The 15,651-nt window shown below is 38.4% G+C and overlaps 1 protein-coding gene across 2 annotated transcripts; it reads left to right on the forward strand.

The window, feature by feature from the left end:
• Positions 1–3,694: 3,694 nt before the first annotated feature.
• On the forward strand, positions 3,695–14,556 carry LOC138851938 (rhodopsin-like). Of its 2 annotated transcripts, none has more exons than XM_070081500.1 (4): positions 3,695–3,945; positions 5,063–5,165; positions 5,816–5,950; positions 14,071–14,556. In XM_070081500.1, the coding sequence occupies exons 1-4, from the start codon at positions 3,755–3,757 to the stop codon at positions 14,449–14,451; spliced, it is 810 nt and encodes a 269-aa protein (XP_069937601.1). In that variant the 5' UTR covers positions 3,695–3,754; the 3' UTR covers positions 14,452–14,556. The 2 variants fall into 2 exon arrangements, with proteins under 2 accessions (XP_069937601.1, XP_069937603.1); XM_070081502.1 differs by having other exon boundaries at positions 5,066–5,165.
• The last annotated feature ends 1,095 nt before the right edge of the window (positions 14,557–15,651 follow it).

Below are 15,651 nucleotides of genomic sequence, written 5' to 3' on the forward strand. Positions count from 1 at the left end.
CATTCTCCAGGTAATTCCACTTCCTAACTACTTGAAGGCTGAAAAAATACTTCCTAACATCTCTGTGACTCAGATATGTTTTCAATTTCCAGCTGTCCCTTCGGGTTCCTATTTCCTGTCTCTCAATCTGTCTCTATCCACGTCATTAATTCCTCTCAGTATTTTGTACGTACTCATCATCACCCCTGGGCCTCTTTCCTCTAGTCAAGTGTCATCAGGTTGAGTTCCCTTAACCTTTCGGAACAGGACATATCCCTTAGCCCCGGAACTAATCTTGTTGCAAGCCTATGCACTCTCCAATTTCTTCACATGCTCAACCAGGTGTGGGTTCCATACTGGTGCTGCATACTCCAGTATGCTGTCTGATGAGCACAGTATACAATGTCATAAATGAAACATTAATTAGATTTCTAAAAGCTAGTTTTAAATTTGCCAGAAGTTTATTTTCTGTAGTAATTTAGTTGATGTACACCTCAGGTGATATGATCGGCACAATACTCACCCCAAGGTCCTCCTTGAGGGAGATTTGCAACCTTTGCTCCTTGAGCCTATATTCCATGTGCAGTCTTCTTTTCCCAAACTTCATAATTTTGGACTTGCTGGGGTTAAACTCCAGTAGCTACTTGTCAGACCAGACCTGCAGTCTGTCCAGATCCATTGGTAGCTTTTCCTGGTCTTCGCCTGCTTATATTCTCATTAATTTCACATCATTTGCAAACAGGGATACCTCTGACTCGTTTTACCCTTCCCTTGTAGTAATCCTTGTGGAACCCCACTTATCATATTCACCCATTTCAGTGCACGGATAATCGCTCATTGTTTCCTTCCTTCTAATTATGCTTCGATCTATTATAGTCTTTTCCCTGTTATTCTGTCTGTTCCTCTAGTGGTTCTTAGTCAAAAGATTCCCTACAACTTAAGATACTATCTACCCATCCCTTCTCTCCTGCCTTATTTGTTACCTTGTCGTAGAACTCCGGGATGTTTACCAGACAGGATTTACCATCTCTAAAGCAATGCTGGTTGTCATCTGTGAACCAACTCATTTTTACGTGCCCACGACTCTTCTAATAATCTTCTCCATAGCCTTATATATTATGCATGTCAGTGACACTGTAGTTTAGCCTTTTCACTGTCCAGACCCCCAAAATATAACTTGCTCTCAATGTTCAAAAATTGAAAAAAAAAATCTAAGTTAAAAGAGTTAATTTTTGTAGCGGAAATAAAACAAAACAAAAATTCCCATCAGTACTTACGGAGATAAAATAGTCGTGAGGGTGACGGTCGACGACCAACTGACGGCACCATCGGCAGCTGCCTCTCACTCCGCATTATTTTATTTATTTTTATCTTACAATTTTTCTAGGGGGTTTCTAGAATTTTACATTTTCCAGTCTTTTGTGGCTTGTGAAACTCATATAATGTACACTGTACATATATCCACCAGTTGTATACAACACAATACCTGCACTAAGAGTGTCGTCAGTATATTTACACAACTTATTTACACAACACCAAACACAGATAAAAGTGTTTCACATTACTACTGTTCTAATGTTTACATTTATGTATACACGTACTGAACATGTTCCTAGAACTGCTGCAGTCTGTGAAACTCTAAAACACGAGTGTGTCTGCGCTTTTGTGGGCGTATTGTTGTGTGTGCACAGACAAATCTGTTCTGAGCCCATGTCTTATTTGTAGCAGGAAGTGTTAGGAAGTGATGACCATGCCTCAGACGACAGGTAAAATGGTGATCACTTCGGGGGTTTTGCTGTACCTCAAGTGTTGTGACCTGGCATTTCAAAATTATTTGCCTGATGACAGACAAAAATAGGCATACGATGTTCTGTTGCCTGTCCTCATGTGCTACATCATATATGCACTGAGCATTGAAATTTCCACGAGATGGAAGAAGAGATCCGTGTACCACTTATAACTCTTGCGAACACTGCCAACAAATTCAATCTGCATGTCACATTTGTCCGCCAAACGCATATTGACGGTCTAATCAAGGACAACCGCCGGATCCAGAATGGATTCACTCTTCCGGTGTCTTTCATTTCGTTGTGGTGAATCGATGTCAACAATGTCGCATTTCTTTTGTCATATTACCATAATGCCATGATGTCACTGGCATGAAACACCTGCGCATCACTGGTACTAGTGCCTGCGTTGAACTTGGACATATGTTGACGTGTTCCATGCACTGTACCATACACATCTGGCATGTTCACGAGCTGAAGATCACTAAGGGGCTTGTGTACCAGTTATCCGTGTGCAATGTGTGTCCCTTACTATGATTTATGACTGGGTTAGGACTTTATTTTTAGGGTTTGTATTGTTTATTTCTTCTATGGTAATATAAAGGTGATTACATGGATGGGGATAAGAGATATAATCAATTCATGTATTCGGTTTTTGCTTTTGCTTTGTCTATAAGCGCTTTGATTATTAGTTCTAATTTGATTTGGATTCTTTGAGGTTGAGATGCTTTGGGGTTGATTTCCTGTTCTGGCGATTTGCTATCACAATAAGAAGTCTGCTAATGTGGGTATGTTAACTGTTTTATCAAATCGTGTAGGGGATGTAGGTATCGTATTGATTATTCCTTTGCTATTCATGTTGGGTGGGTATTTTTATGGGGAGTATTTGGATGAAGATTTGTGTGTTGCTGCTATGACTAACAGAGCCCAAATTCCGTTTTCAGCTTGATTGACCGCTACAAAAACTTCACCTACTGCAGTTTCAGCATTAGTTCATTCTTCAGTTTTAGTTACTGCTGGTGTTTATATTTTAATTCGGTTTAGAAGGGCTTTAGAGAGTTCTGTTCAGACGTTTTTTTTTTTTTTGTTGTTGTTAATTATTTCTTGTCTGACGATATTTATGGCAGGTTTGGTGGCAAATTTTGAGTTTGATGTAAAAAAAATTAAAGGTACCAATGCCTGCGTAGAACCTGAGCATATGTTGACGTGTTACATGCATTGTACCAGACACATTTGGCACGTTCACGCTCAATCAGCCAGCTATTGTTCCATCATTGCTCTCACGACATTACTCGAAATACTCAATAACTTCCAAGTATCTTTCAGTGTTATGCTTCCTGTGTACACAGTTACATCCGACAGAATGAACATTAAAATGGTATAAAATACCGACAGATTGTTAGGTAAGACACATATGCAACAGTTAGGTATCGAAATAAAGATACCTAACTGTTGCATATGTGTCTTACCTAACAGTTACATCCAAATAAGATCAGTTACACAGTGACACAACACAAACACCTTCATACCAAAGTGTTTCCTCTTGCCTGGTACATACTGTTGGAATAACAGTCAACCTTTGAAAAGTATCAAAGCCTCATCAGTAACAAGATTCTTGAAGGGATAAAAATACACATTGAACTTCTGTGTCAGTTACATAAAACATCCGTCATCTTGTATAACATGCAGTTTCTGTCAGGTCTTGTTTTGTCTGAGAAATATAGTATACATAACAGTAGAATAAATCTGTTGACTAGGATAAGATCACGGAAGGTCGGGGTACAAATTATTACCTAACATTTACCTTAATTGAACTGTAAATTTAGATCAAATAAACTCCATTAAACACAAACCGTAATTTCTGAAAATTTTGCATACTTTGTACGTTTTAGCTTATTACATGAGTTGTTTGTAATGTTGCAGGTAACGGTGTAGCAGTGTGGTGTGTGGTGACGTGCACCAACACTAAGCCAGCAGTGAAGGTGCTGATGTGTAGTATGTTCGTGCCCCTCTTGGTGCTCTGTCTGTTGACCAGACCAGCTGTGGCACACACCTTCAATGCCATCCTCACCTGTGACGATGTCAGCTTCAACAGCTCTATCCGGCCAGTAGTGGGTATCATATATTTAATCCTAGCTCAGATGGAACAGATCTCAATCGCTGCAGTGTCCTTCTTGAGGTAAGACAGTACAAAAAATGGGGAGCAAACTGGAAGAAAACATCATAATATTATGCAAAATAGCCACAGTACAAAACAGTAATATTCCAAATAATTTCGTGATTTTTCACATTATTAAGGAACAATAAAAATAATAGGACAATGGAAGACTTATAAAGCTGAGATATGACCTCGCATGTAATCTCATGCATGACTCTACTTACTGAACATTGGAATGTTGTGAAGTGTAACTCGGGTCACCTGTAAAGTTTAAGAGTTGCATGTTAGGCAAATGACAATTTTGTCAACCTAGTTTATAATTGTTACAGATACTATTCATTATAAATGAATCTATTTTATGCAATCCTGAACTGGCATTTACATTGCAATCAATGTTATTTTTTAATGACGCTTGATTCTATTACATTTCGCTCAGCCATGGAGAGGCTTTGTACAAATTTCTCGGCCTTTTGAAAATTAATTGGGTAGTTAAAATCTCTCACGTGAATAAACAGAGCATTAGACTCTTGCCAGTTATAATGCTAGATTTATGTTTTAATTTTAGTTCAAGACATTTTCCAGTTTTCCCAACGTCAACCTTATTGCAAGTTTTACATGGAATTTTACAGACAGCCATTAGAATTTATGAAGGAATTCTTAATCAAATGGTGATACACTATTTACTAGGGTTATGAATTGATCAAGGGCATTGTCTCTACCCTCCTTGATGAAATTTGTGAAAGTAATAGTTGCTGTAGGCAAGTTAGGATCTATATCCAGACATTCCGGCCACGGGAACTTCGCCATGATGGAGTTACCTTGAGTCAAATGGTAGTACTAGCCTGAAACACTACTGCTACTCTCCAAGCTTTAACTCTTTGCAGAAGCAAACGTAGGGTAAATGGAAAGAAGAAACGTATGATAAAATCTACAGTGCTTTATTGTGACTGACGAAATCCAGAGTTTGCAATGCTCACATACAGCTGTAATCCGTATTGATATATACAAAAGATATTTAGTAATATCTCACTTATCTTCATAATTCATATTTGCTGGGTATATATATATATTTCTCATAACATCCATCATTCTACTTCAACACGACTTCGTTTACTGAATCTACTGATAAACGTATCAGCAGAATGATGGCAACATGGTCGCCGCTGAGACATAGTGTGGGACTGAAGAGAGCCGTGGCTGTTGTTGTGTCAATCACTCTCTACTGCATCGTCACAACACTGGTAAGTTTATCGCACCTTTTCTTTGTGCAAATCCTAAATTTATGTTACGAATTGAACGAATTGGGAAGACAAGTGATATGTTCGATTCCGTGAGTGCTAGGATAGGAAAACTTGTAAATGCCATCATCAACATAAATAAACATTAAAAGAATGCCAAGGCATCAATAATTACTAGCAGTGTGAGTGCCAGGTCACGGCTGAGAAAGCCGGAAGTGAAGGATAAGAGAGTAACCAACTGGGTGCCAAAAATTTATAATTTGATAAGTACGAAATACGTACACGATAACAAAGAATTGATGGCTGGCCATGGTAACACTCTTTACTCAAAACAAATTGTTCAAATTTTTGGTTATGAATTATCATCACATGGCCAGGAACCTTGTCCTGGTACAATAAGACTAGCGTAGTTGCTGCGAAAGCAATAAACATCCGCCTTAATTTGACACAGTACACATGAGGCTAACTCCACAACTCGCCAAATTTTCTCCACAAAATACTCCAGAAATATTGCAACATGTTAGATTCCCTTGACACTGTATAATCACTCGACAAACTGCCCCACTGTCACTAGCCCCAAAATTTAACTTTCTGTACGGTGTACAGTATACGTATTTAATATAAAACACTATAGATATTATGTCTTCATTTAGGGTTTGATTGTGCCTAAGGAGCTCGGGTACCTGAAACCTCGCCATGTGTGGTGGGGCATCCGGACTCTGTTCGTCTTCAATATAATGGTGCCCATCCTGGTCACCATAGCATGCTACGCTCTCATGATTTATACTGTGAGTATACTCTAAACACAATAGTGGTTGTTTTGGTCATTATGGCATGTTACACTCTCATGATCTGCACTCTAAACACAATGGTGCCCATCCTGGTCACCATAGCTTGCTACTCAAGCTAATATTTGTCCTGGTCATAATATTATTATGTTCTCATGTGTTCACTGTAAATACACACACAACACAGCGGTGCTGGTTGGTGAATAGGGTTTAAAACCTATCGACTACGTTAGGATCTTTAAGGCTGCATGTGACCTTTTCACCACCAGACAAATGGGATTAATGTAAACATACGATGAGAGAAATGCACCTTTCGGTGTATAATAATAATAATAATAATAATAATAATAATAATAATAATAATAATAATAATAATAATAATAATATAATAATAATCTTTATTTCTACAAGTACATGTACAAGGTATACTGGCTAAGCTGACTAAGCCCGGTGGCCTGGTGGCTAAAGCTCCCGCTTCACACACGGAGGGCCCGGGTTCGATTCCCGGCGGGTGGAAACATTCGACACGTTTCCTTACACCTGTTGTCCTGTTCACCTAGCAGCAAATAGGTACCTGGGTGTTAGTCGACTGGTGTGGGTGGCATCCTGGGGGACAAGATTAAGGACCCCAATGGAAATAAGTTAGACAGTCCTCGATGACGCACTGACTTTCTTGGGTTATCCTGGGTGGCTAACCCTCCGGGGTTAAAAATCCGAACGAAATCTTATCTTATCTTATAGAAAGCCCCTTGTTTTGCAGAGCATTTCTGGCAGATTAGGTAAATTTTGTCCCAGGATGCGACCCACACCAGTCCACTAGCACCCAGGTACCCATTTTACTTATGGGTTAACATTGAACAACAGGTATCGTAAGGAAACACGACCTAATGTTTCCAGCCGTACCGGGGATCGACCCAGGGACCATAGTGTGAGTGCGCTAGCAATCAAGCTACGCGAGTGGTTAGGTTAGGTAAGATTCATCAAGAAATAGGACAAATGTTTCCTGACGCTGGTCTTAGTCATATGATGACAAACCACTGGAGCTTTTGGTCATCTGACCGAAGCCTTCCACTGGCTTTCCCTCCACCCCTTTAAAAATCAAAATGCTCTGTGTAGGAATATTTTCATACGGGCATAAATATATTTGACTTATTTGCTAGTATTAAATATAGAAGTTAAACGTGTTATATTTATTTCATATTGTAACCGTGTGGAAATTACTATTTATTAAAACATAGTTTAGGTAAATATATGTATTATAAAATTTTATTGAATAATCATCAATTTGTCTATGTTAATATAAGTATATTCAACATTTACAGTGGGGTTGCATAGTATGTTAGTTCTAACAGGACGAGTAATAGCGAAAACAAAATAATGAATGGATTAGTTTGGTGAATTCAGTGATGAATGAGAAGTCTCGCATTTGGGACTCTCTGCCGTTTTATCATGGGCCTATTTAAGTTATCTTTGTTATTGAAATCCCTCCTGAGATATTACTTTTTCCTAAATAGAAAGCCATTTATGTTTTCACAAATATAGCAACATTTTAACGCAGAACGTCTTGTGAACCTCAATTCAGGTCATGAGGCGATCATAAAGTCACTTAAAAATAACTCGGGGAATCTGTCTCACGTCCCACCATTATTGTACAAGCGAGCGGCCCATGTCCTTTCACATGCTATTACATTACTTTTTAACAAGTCAGTAGAAACTAGCACTTTCCCGACACTACTCAAGACAGCAAGGGTTACACTAATACATAAAGGTGGTGACCCTACAGATATAAACAACTATAGGCCAATATCAAACTTACCATTGCTATCCAAAATCTTCGAGAAACTCGTGCAAAGGAGGTTATATTCATTTATAACGGCACAAAACATACTCAACCCCTGCCATTTTGGATTCAGGAAAAATAAAAGCACTAATGATGCAATTATAAAAATGATAGACCTGCTTTACACAGCATTGGAAAATAAGGAATATCCGCTAGGAATTTTTATTGACCTAAGAAAAGCTTTTGACACAGTAGACCACGGCATCCTACTCCACAAACTTGACCACTATGGTATAAGAGGCCATGCGCTTGCATATTTTAAATCCTACCTTTCTAATAGGTATCAGTATGTCACCATTAAAGACACAACCTCATCAATACGGCCACTTGATACTGGAGTTCCGCAGGGAAGTGTCCTTGAACCCCTGCTCTTCCTCATTTACATCAATGATCTTCCAAACATATCCCAACACCTGAAACCCATTCTCTTTGCTGACGACACGACTTATGTCATCTCCCACCCTAATCTTGCCACCCTCAACACCATTGTTAATTAACGAGGAGCTGCTCAAAATATCGACTTGGATGACAGCCAATAAACTTACACTTAACACTGGCAAAACCTACTATATTATGTTTGGTAGCAGAGCAGGTGTTGCGCAACTTAACATTAAAATCGACAACACACTAATTGCCAGACATAATGAGGGCAAATTCCTTGGCCTATACCTCGACAACAACCTAAATTTCAGCACCCATATCCAACACATGTCAAAAAAAAGTATCCAAAACGGTGGGGATCCTCTCCAAGATACGATACTACGTGCCGCAAACTGCCCTTCCCACACTATACCATTCACTTATATATCCATACCTCACCTATGCTATCTGTGCTTGGGTTCAACTGCAGCAACACACCTAAAGCCAATAATAACCCAACAAAAAGCTGCAGTAAGAATAATCACTAAATCCCATCCTTGGCAACACCCCTCCACTCTTCATAGATCTTAACTTACTCCCTGTTCAGAACATCCACACTTACTACTGTGCAATCTATATCTACAGGACCTTAAATTCCAATGTTAACCTTGACCTAAAACGCTTTCTTGATAGTTGTGACAGGACCCACAGGCATAACACCAGACACAAACGTCTCTATGACATTCCCCGTGTTCGACTAAACCTTTACAAAAATTCAATGTATTTCAAAGGACCTAAAATCTGGAACACCCTACCTGAAAACTCTAGAACTGCAGACATATTCATCGCTTTCAAAACTACAGTTAGAAAACATCTTATCTCCCTGATACACCCCGACAACTAACTACTTGATAACCACCTGGTGGTTCACAATTATACTCATTCACCCACTGACTATAAACCCAGAAATACTAATCTTAATCTTAAAATAATAAATCCTAACTAGTCATAAGTTTGCCTATGATACTCCAATATAGACACTTTGTATTGTGCCAAAACAAAAGCATTCACATTGCTAAACTCACAAATTATGATGTAGTCACTTAGCCTTAATACCATAATCTGTAAGGATTTAATGTTAAGAATTAATCTAAGTCTGCTCGAAATGCCTAGCCATGCTAGGTGTCCTAGTGGCCCCCTCTGTAATTAGTATTTTATAACATGTAAACCACACAATACCCAAAACCTGTAAACCCCACATTGTAACCCTTATAGAGAATAAACTTGAACTGAATTGAATTGAAACTAGTTAATGGTCCAAGGCGGTCAGAAACATCATGAAAATCAGTTTCCTAAGTGCGGATTATTTGTGTATTGTTCGAGTCACGGTACTGTGAGTCACGGTACTGTGAGTTTATTATTTGCCTGACTATAAGTAGTTTAGTCAGTTGCACAAGTTAGCCACTAGTAGGTCGCTGTAGATGCCTAAAAACCACACAACGAGCCCTTGACGTCCCACAAACATTAACCAGAGAGGGTCAAAAACATCATGTCATGAAATCTCTAATATTTAAGGTTCTTCAGTGAATTAGAGGAGAGAAACTTTCTGCATATGAAATAGTTTACTTTCATAAAATAAACTTCTATTAAGGCCCAATTGCCTGTATCCGTTCAAATCCATGTCACGTTTTTAGCTGTTAATAGCTTAGGTAAATCAGGAATATATTCATATGTGAGATGCAGAGACATGGAAGATGTCAGATCAAAAGATATTACCCGGGGCTGAGCACTATCCAGATAGGCCAAGATAGCCGGCACAACGGGTTACAAATGGTTGTATTAAATGACTACAAAACATCACTACGTGGTATCGGGTTATCTGAAGTTACGGGATCCAGAGATGTGAGACTGGATTTATTCAGTGTTTAGCGGCATGATATGCTCATTTACGATTTCCATTGAGTCTCTGCATTAATTTCGTCAGACTGGCAAATCTAGAATAAGTGTGAAACAGTCTAGCATAAACGATGTGGTATTATTAAGTATATTTAAATACAACTAAACTGGAGAAATATTCACTGTAGACAGGTTCAGTGTATTCCACGAGACTGTTATGCTGTGTGGTAACAATAATTAACATCAAATCGAACGCTGTGACTGATGGATTGAGACATCAGTCAAACCAGATTCAGTGATATAATACACACAAAGACCTGGAACAAATATATATAACCGTTTAGAACTGAAAGCACCTTATATCTATATAAAATATAATGACCTGGTCTGGTGTTAGGACGCGTATGACTCCGGATAATTCCGTCACCAGGGTATGTTCTAAGGACTTTGTATCTTGTTATTTATCTTGTTATTTATCTTTATTTTATAAATATTTACTGACTCCATTTATCTACTGTAAATTGAACCGCTTAGAGTGCATTACTTTCAGATATAATATTTTATAGTGTGTGTTATTCCTCCCAGTATACCGCTCAAGTAAATTATCTTGTATAAGATATTCATAACACAGTATTTGCTCTGATAAATATACAATGTAAATAATTTAAATCTGACTCGTGATTTATGAGTATGGATCGAAGGAAAGTTTATTGGAAATCCCGTAGATCTTTATACTTTTAAAAAATATAACTAGTGTAACCTGCTATTCATTTCTATTTATTGTTGCCTTCGTTTACAGTAATGTTGATGATGTTACATTCTTAATTTCAGCTTATCGGTATTTTCATTCCAGGTGTTTTAACAAAGGTAAAATCTGAGGAAATAGTAATAAGAGTCTGGGAATCATCATTTATTTTAAATTTTCGATATATACTTCAACCTGTTAATCAAAACTCAAAATTGACATAGAATGAAAAGTACTGCACTGCATATTACAAATTAGATATCGAAATTATTACCATATAGAGGAGGCATAATAAAGTGCACAGAAAGCAAAAACACTTGATTGGATTATTATGAGCCTCGAATAATATAACTCTCATTGGAGACAAGCAATTTTTGCTTGGTATGAGGAGACTCGTGTAAACATTATCGTCTGCAAAGTTTTCTGATTGATCAAGATTATAGAAAAATCCAAGTTAATGCAAATAACAGTAATATATTTCTTTAGTTGTACTATGTGTTGGTAGAAGAGGCAAAATTTTGATATCTATGTCCAAATGACAATGTATGATAAGTCAGTGATTGATATAAGTGCATCGGTTAGAAAACTAGGCACTGTGTGACGGCCTCATTGTTGCAAATGTTAATTTTGTTGTGATAAAAGAAAGACAAAGTTTCTGTAATAATTATTATAAGAAAGCACTAAAATCTACACCCTAATTTGTTTGAGGACCTTCTGCTGCCCTCACAGACGTCCCGTGTCAAGTACAGTCATGTCTCCTCTGTAGTATCAACGAGATTATTCCCATAAAAGGTTTTCGTAACAGAATACTCAGCGGAAAACTATATATAACTTCACTCAATAAACTCCTCCAAATAAGGCAGCATTAGAGTGCCTTATTTACAAGGCACATCATTGCATCTTATGGGAAACAACAACCCAAAACGATCCTTCATCTGTTAATGCTATAAACTTGGTGTAGGACTTCAAAATACCACACAACTAGGAACAGGAGCTACAGTCACTTTTGCACTGGAACTAATACAATATAATTCTTGTGAATGTACTTCAGGGAAGTCATCCTCAAGGTCTGCCGCTGGACTATTTTGTACAGGTTTTTCCAAATATTCTGAAGATACATTTGTATGCATGGATGAACATACGAAAGCTGACGCTAATGAAAACCCATCTAACAAGACGGGAAATATACATTAGAAGTAAAGTCACTAGTTACGCAGATATTAAATTTGATAGAGATAATTGCTAATGGTAAATTACTTTTTTTTTCAACTTGCATATCACTGAAAAACAATCTAAAGTTCAAGTTTGCGTTAAATATATTTTCAATGATAATTTGACAGCTGTCATGTGATCTGTCTTGATTATGTTAAGTACTCAAACATAAAATGTACACTTGTTCTTTCATAAAATGAGTCAATATGTCTCAGTATGTCTTATTTATGGTTAGTGCATTTTAAGCGACAACTCACAGGACCAATATTTATGTCTAGTGTATGTGATAACTCACGTCACCAATGTTTGTCACGTCACCAGTGTTTGTCTAGTGTATGTGATAACTCACGTCACCAATGTTTGTCACGTCACCAGTGTTTGTCTAGTGTATGTGATAACTCACGTCACCAATGTTTGTCACGTCACCAGTGTTTGTCTAGTGTATGTGATAACTCACGTCACCAATGTTTGTCACGTCACCAGTGTTTGTCTAGTGTATGTGATAACTCACGTCACCAATGTTTGTCACGTCGCCAGTGTTTGTCTAGTGTATGTGATAACTCACGTCACCAATGTTTGTCACGTCGCCAATGTTTGTCTAGTGTATGTGATAACTCACGTCACCAATGTTTGTCACGTCGCCAATGTTTGTCTAGTGTATGTGATAACTCACGTCACCAATGTTTGTCACGTCGCCAGTGTTTGTCTAGTTTATGTGATAACTCACATCATCAATGTTTGTCACGTCACCAGTGTTTGTCTAGTGTATGTGATAACTCACGTCACCAATGTTTGTCACGTCGCCAGTGTTTGCCTAGTGTATGTGATAACTCACGTCACCAATGTTTGTCGCGTCGCCAGTGTTTGTCTAGTGTATGTGATAACTCACGTCACCAATGTTTGTCACGTCGCCAGTGTTTGTCTAGTGTATGTGATAACTCACGTCACCAATGTTTGTCACGTCGCCAGTGTTTGTCTAGTTTATGTGATAACTCACATCATCAATGTTTGTCACGTCACCAGTGTTTGTCTAGTGTATGTGATAACTCACGTCACCAATGTTTGTCACGTCGCCAGTGTTTGCCTAGTGTATGTGATAACTCACGTCACCAATGTTTGTCACGTCGCCAATGTTTGTCTAGTGTATGTGATAACTCACGTCACCAATGTTTGTCACGTCGCCAGTGTTTGTCTAGTTTATGTGATAACTCACGTCACCAATGTTTGTCACGTCGCCAATGTTTGTCTAGTGTATGTGATAACTCACGTCACCAATGTTTGTCACGTCGCCAGTGTTTGTCTAGTGTATGTGATAACTCAAGTCACCAATGTTTGTCACGTCGCCAGTGTTTGTCTAGTGTATGTGATAACTCACGTCACCAATGTTTGTCACGTCGCCAGTGTTTGTCTAGTGTATGTGATAACTCACGTCACCAATGTTTGTCACATCGCAAGTGTTTGTCTAGTGTATGTGATAACTCACGTCACCAATGTTTGTCTAGTGCATGTTACATCGCAAATCACCGATGAATCATGCAGCTACGTGCATCATTCTATGATATACATGTAAGATATACACATAAATATGTTACTTTAAATAAATGTGTAGTTTGCGCTACATTTTTAAATGTGACCATTAATATGGTCGGGAATCTATTATGAATAATCAATATAAGACGAGATATAGTAAGTTTTCATAATTATAATGTATATTTGGATCTCCCGCTCTCTTCCTCCCTAAAATATAATTCCTGGACATTAACTATATGCATTTTCCTAGTTTAAACACTCTATAACGTGAGGGGAAAAAGAGCAGTAAAACGTAAGCATCTGAGAAATTCAAGATTCAAGTCAGCTGCGAGCGTTGTATAGCCCTTGTGGTTTAGCGCGTCTTTTTTATTATAACAGTCAAGTCAGCTGCCTCTCGGGTATTATAGAAAAACAGGAAACAAGATTTTATCTCTATATCCTTACATACTTATCTCTCTCTCTTTTTTTAAGATCTTGAACAACTAACATTTGCCTCATGTGGTGGCACAGTTACTAATGACTTTTATTTGGTTGCAGATGTATCGTAATTATCGTCGACTCTCCGTATTCCAGCACACCAACAGCCGCAATGTTGAGGCCACACGCTCCATGTTAGCTGTTTTCATCAGTAATCTCCTCCTTGGCTTCCCATATCCAGTCTTTTACCTCCAGGGGAAAAAATCGTTTACCATGAATGTTATTTTCCGGATACTGTTCTCCTCTCACTTTATAGTGGATCCTGTAGTGTTCGTGTGGTTTAACCGGAGCTTCCGGCATCGTGTGGGTGAGAAGGTGGGTGCTGGTGTGGCCTGGATGTCACAGCGTATTTCCCGGACGTCACCCACCGCCACAGTTACAACCATCAGTTCTATTAGCTTGTCACCACTTACAGTGTCCATCAACCGAAGTCAGTTGTGAGGAACCTACTGTCTCAGAGATGTTTTAAAAAAAATTAATTAAATTTCAAAGGTCTTGCTTCAGCTCAGGATAAATTATCGTATGAATACATTATTATAGATTAAATTCACTTTCGTTTTAATATATTGTCTGATTTGTATGTAAATTATTGTTATATTTATGGAGAAGCACTAAACCCATTGGGGTTAAATAGTGCCTGGGAGGGGATTTGTATATAAAAATAATTATGGTATGTTTATTAATTAGACGAAATGGGGAATATTGCCTGCTTCTGCAGGTCTTCGTTAATCAAGGCGTGAAGGTATGTGCCATGAGAAGTTAATGAGATTTTTTACTTGTTTTTAAGCAAGCCTTATTAACCAGTCGACATGCACAGCTCTCCTGGAAGATGTACCCGAAGCTTGGACTCGATGTTTTCTGTGGTCTGGATGAATTTGAGACAGAGTTGGCTGTTTTATTAAGACCTAAGCCAGTCACTTGGCTGGAGCTGGAGGGGACCGTCAGTATGTAGGTAGTCAGTCACTTGATGGCTAGACCAGGACCAGTTAGCACTCAGCAGCAGCCAGACACGTTAACAAGATGAGACTGGACGTCGACTGCTAGGCTACAATAATAATTTACAAAGTCGTGTGACAGAAGGTGTATAAGACTAAGACTACGATTTCAATGACTAGTGTTGTATATGCATATGGCCCTCTGGTTCCAGCGACATGTGCGCTGAGGACGGATAAAGCAATGAATCTTACTATTCACTAATTGTGGTATATGCTAGCTATTTTATGATGTAGAAAACAATGTTATCACAGTGACAGTGTCTTTCACTTGTATATTGGCTTTAGCATGGTATCTGACACACATGCATCAATCCCAGCATGGCAAACCCGTAAAGAGTGCGCACTAGGAACTAATCTCTGTCAGAAAAGAGGAAATTTGCAAAGATGTGCTTGCTCTAATAAACTGTTGCAATAATGAGAAATTTCAAAGCATTTTATCCAGTGGTATATCATCAACCACTCTGAAAAAATACCCTGACTTTGCGCACCGCAAATAACTCATAACTACTCAAACTTTTTTTTTTTTTAACAAGCCGACCGTTTCCCATCAAGGGACGGTGGCTCAAAAAGAAGAAACACTTTCACTATCACTCACTCCATCACTGTCTTGCCAAAGGGGCGCCGATACTACAGTCCAAAACTGCAA

Source organism: Cherax quadricarinatus, unplaced genomic scaffold (genome assembly GCF_038502225.1).
Source record: "Cherax quadricarinatus isolate ZL_2023a unplaced genomic scaffold, ASM3850222v1 Contig2893, whole genome shotgun sequence".
Classification (NCBI taxonomy): Eukaryota; Metazoa; Arthropoda; class Malacostraca; order Decapoda; family Parastacidae; genus Cherax; species Cherax quadricarinatus.

Excerpts from the sequence above, each read along its gene's own strand:
- LOC138851938 (XM_070081500.1), top strand. The coding sequence starts at position 3,755 with ATGTGTAGTATGTTCGTGCCCCTCTTGGTGCTCTGTCTGTTGACCAGA. Across the intron at positions 3,946-5,062 it reads GCTGCAGTGTCCTTCTTGAG|CAGAATGATGGCAACATGGT; the intron begins GTAAGACAGTAC and ends TAAACGTATCAG. Across the intron at positions 5,951-14,070 it reads ACGCTCTCATGATTTATACT|ATGTATCGTAATTATCGTCG; the intron begins GTGAGTATACTC and ends ATTTGGTTGCAG.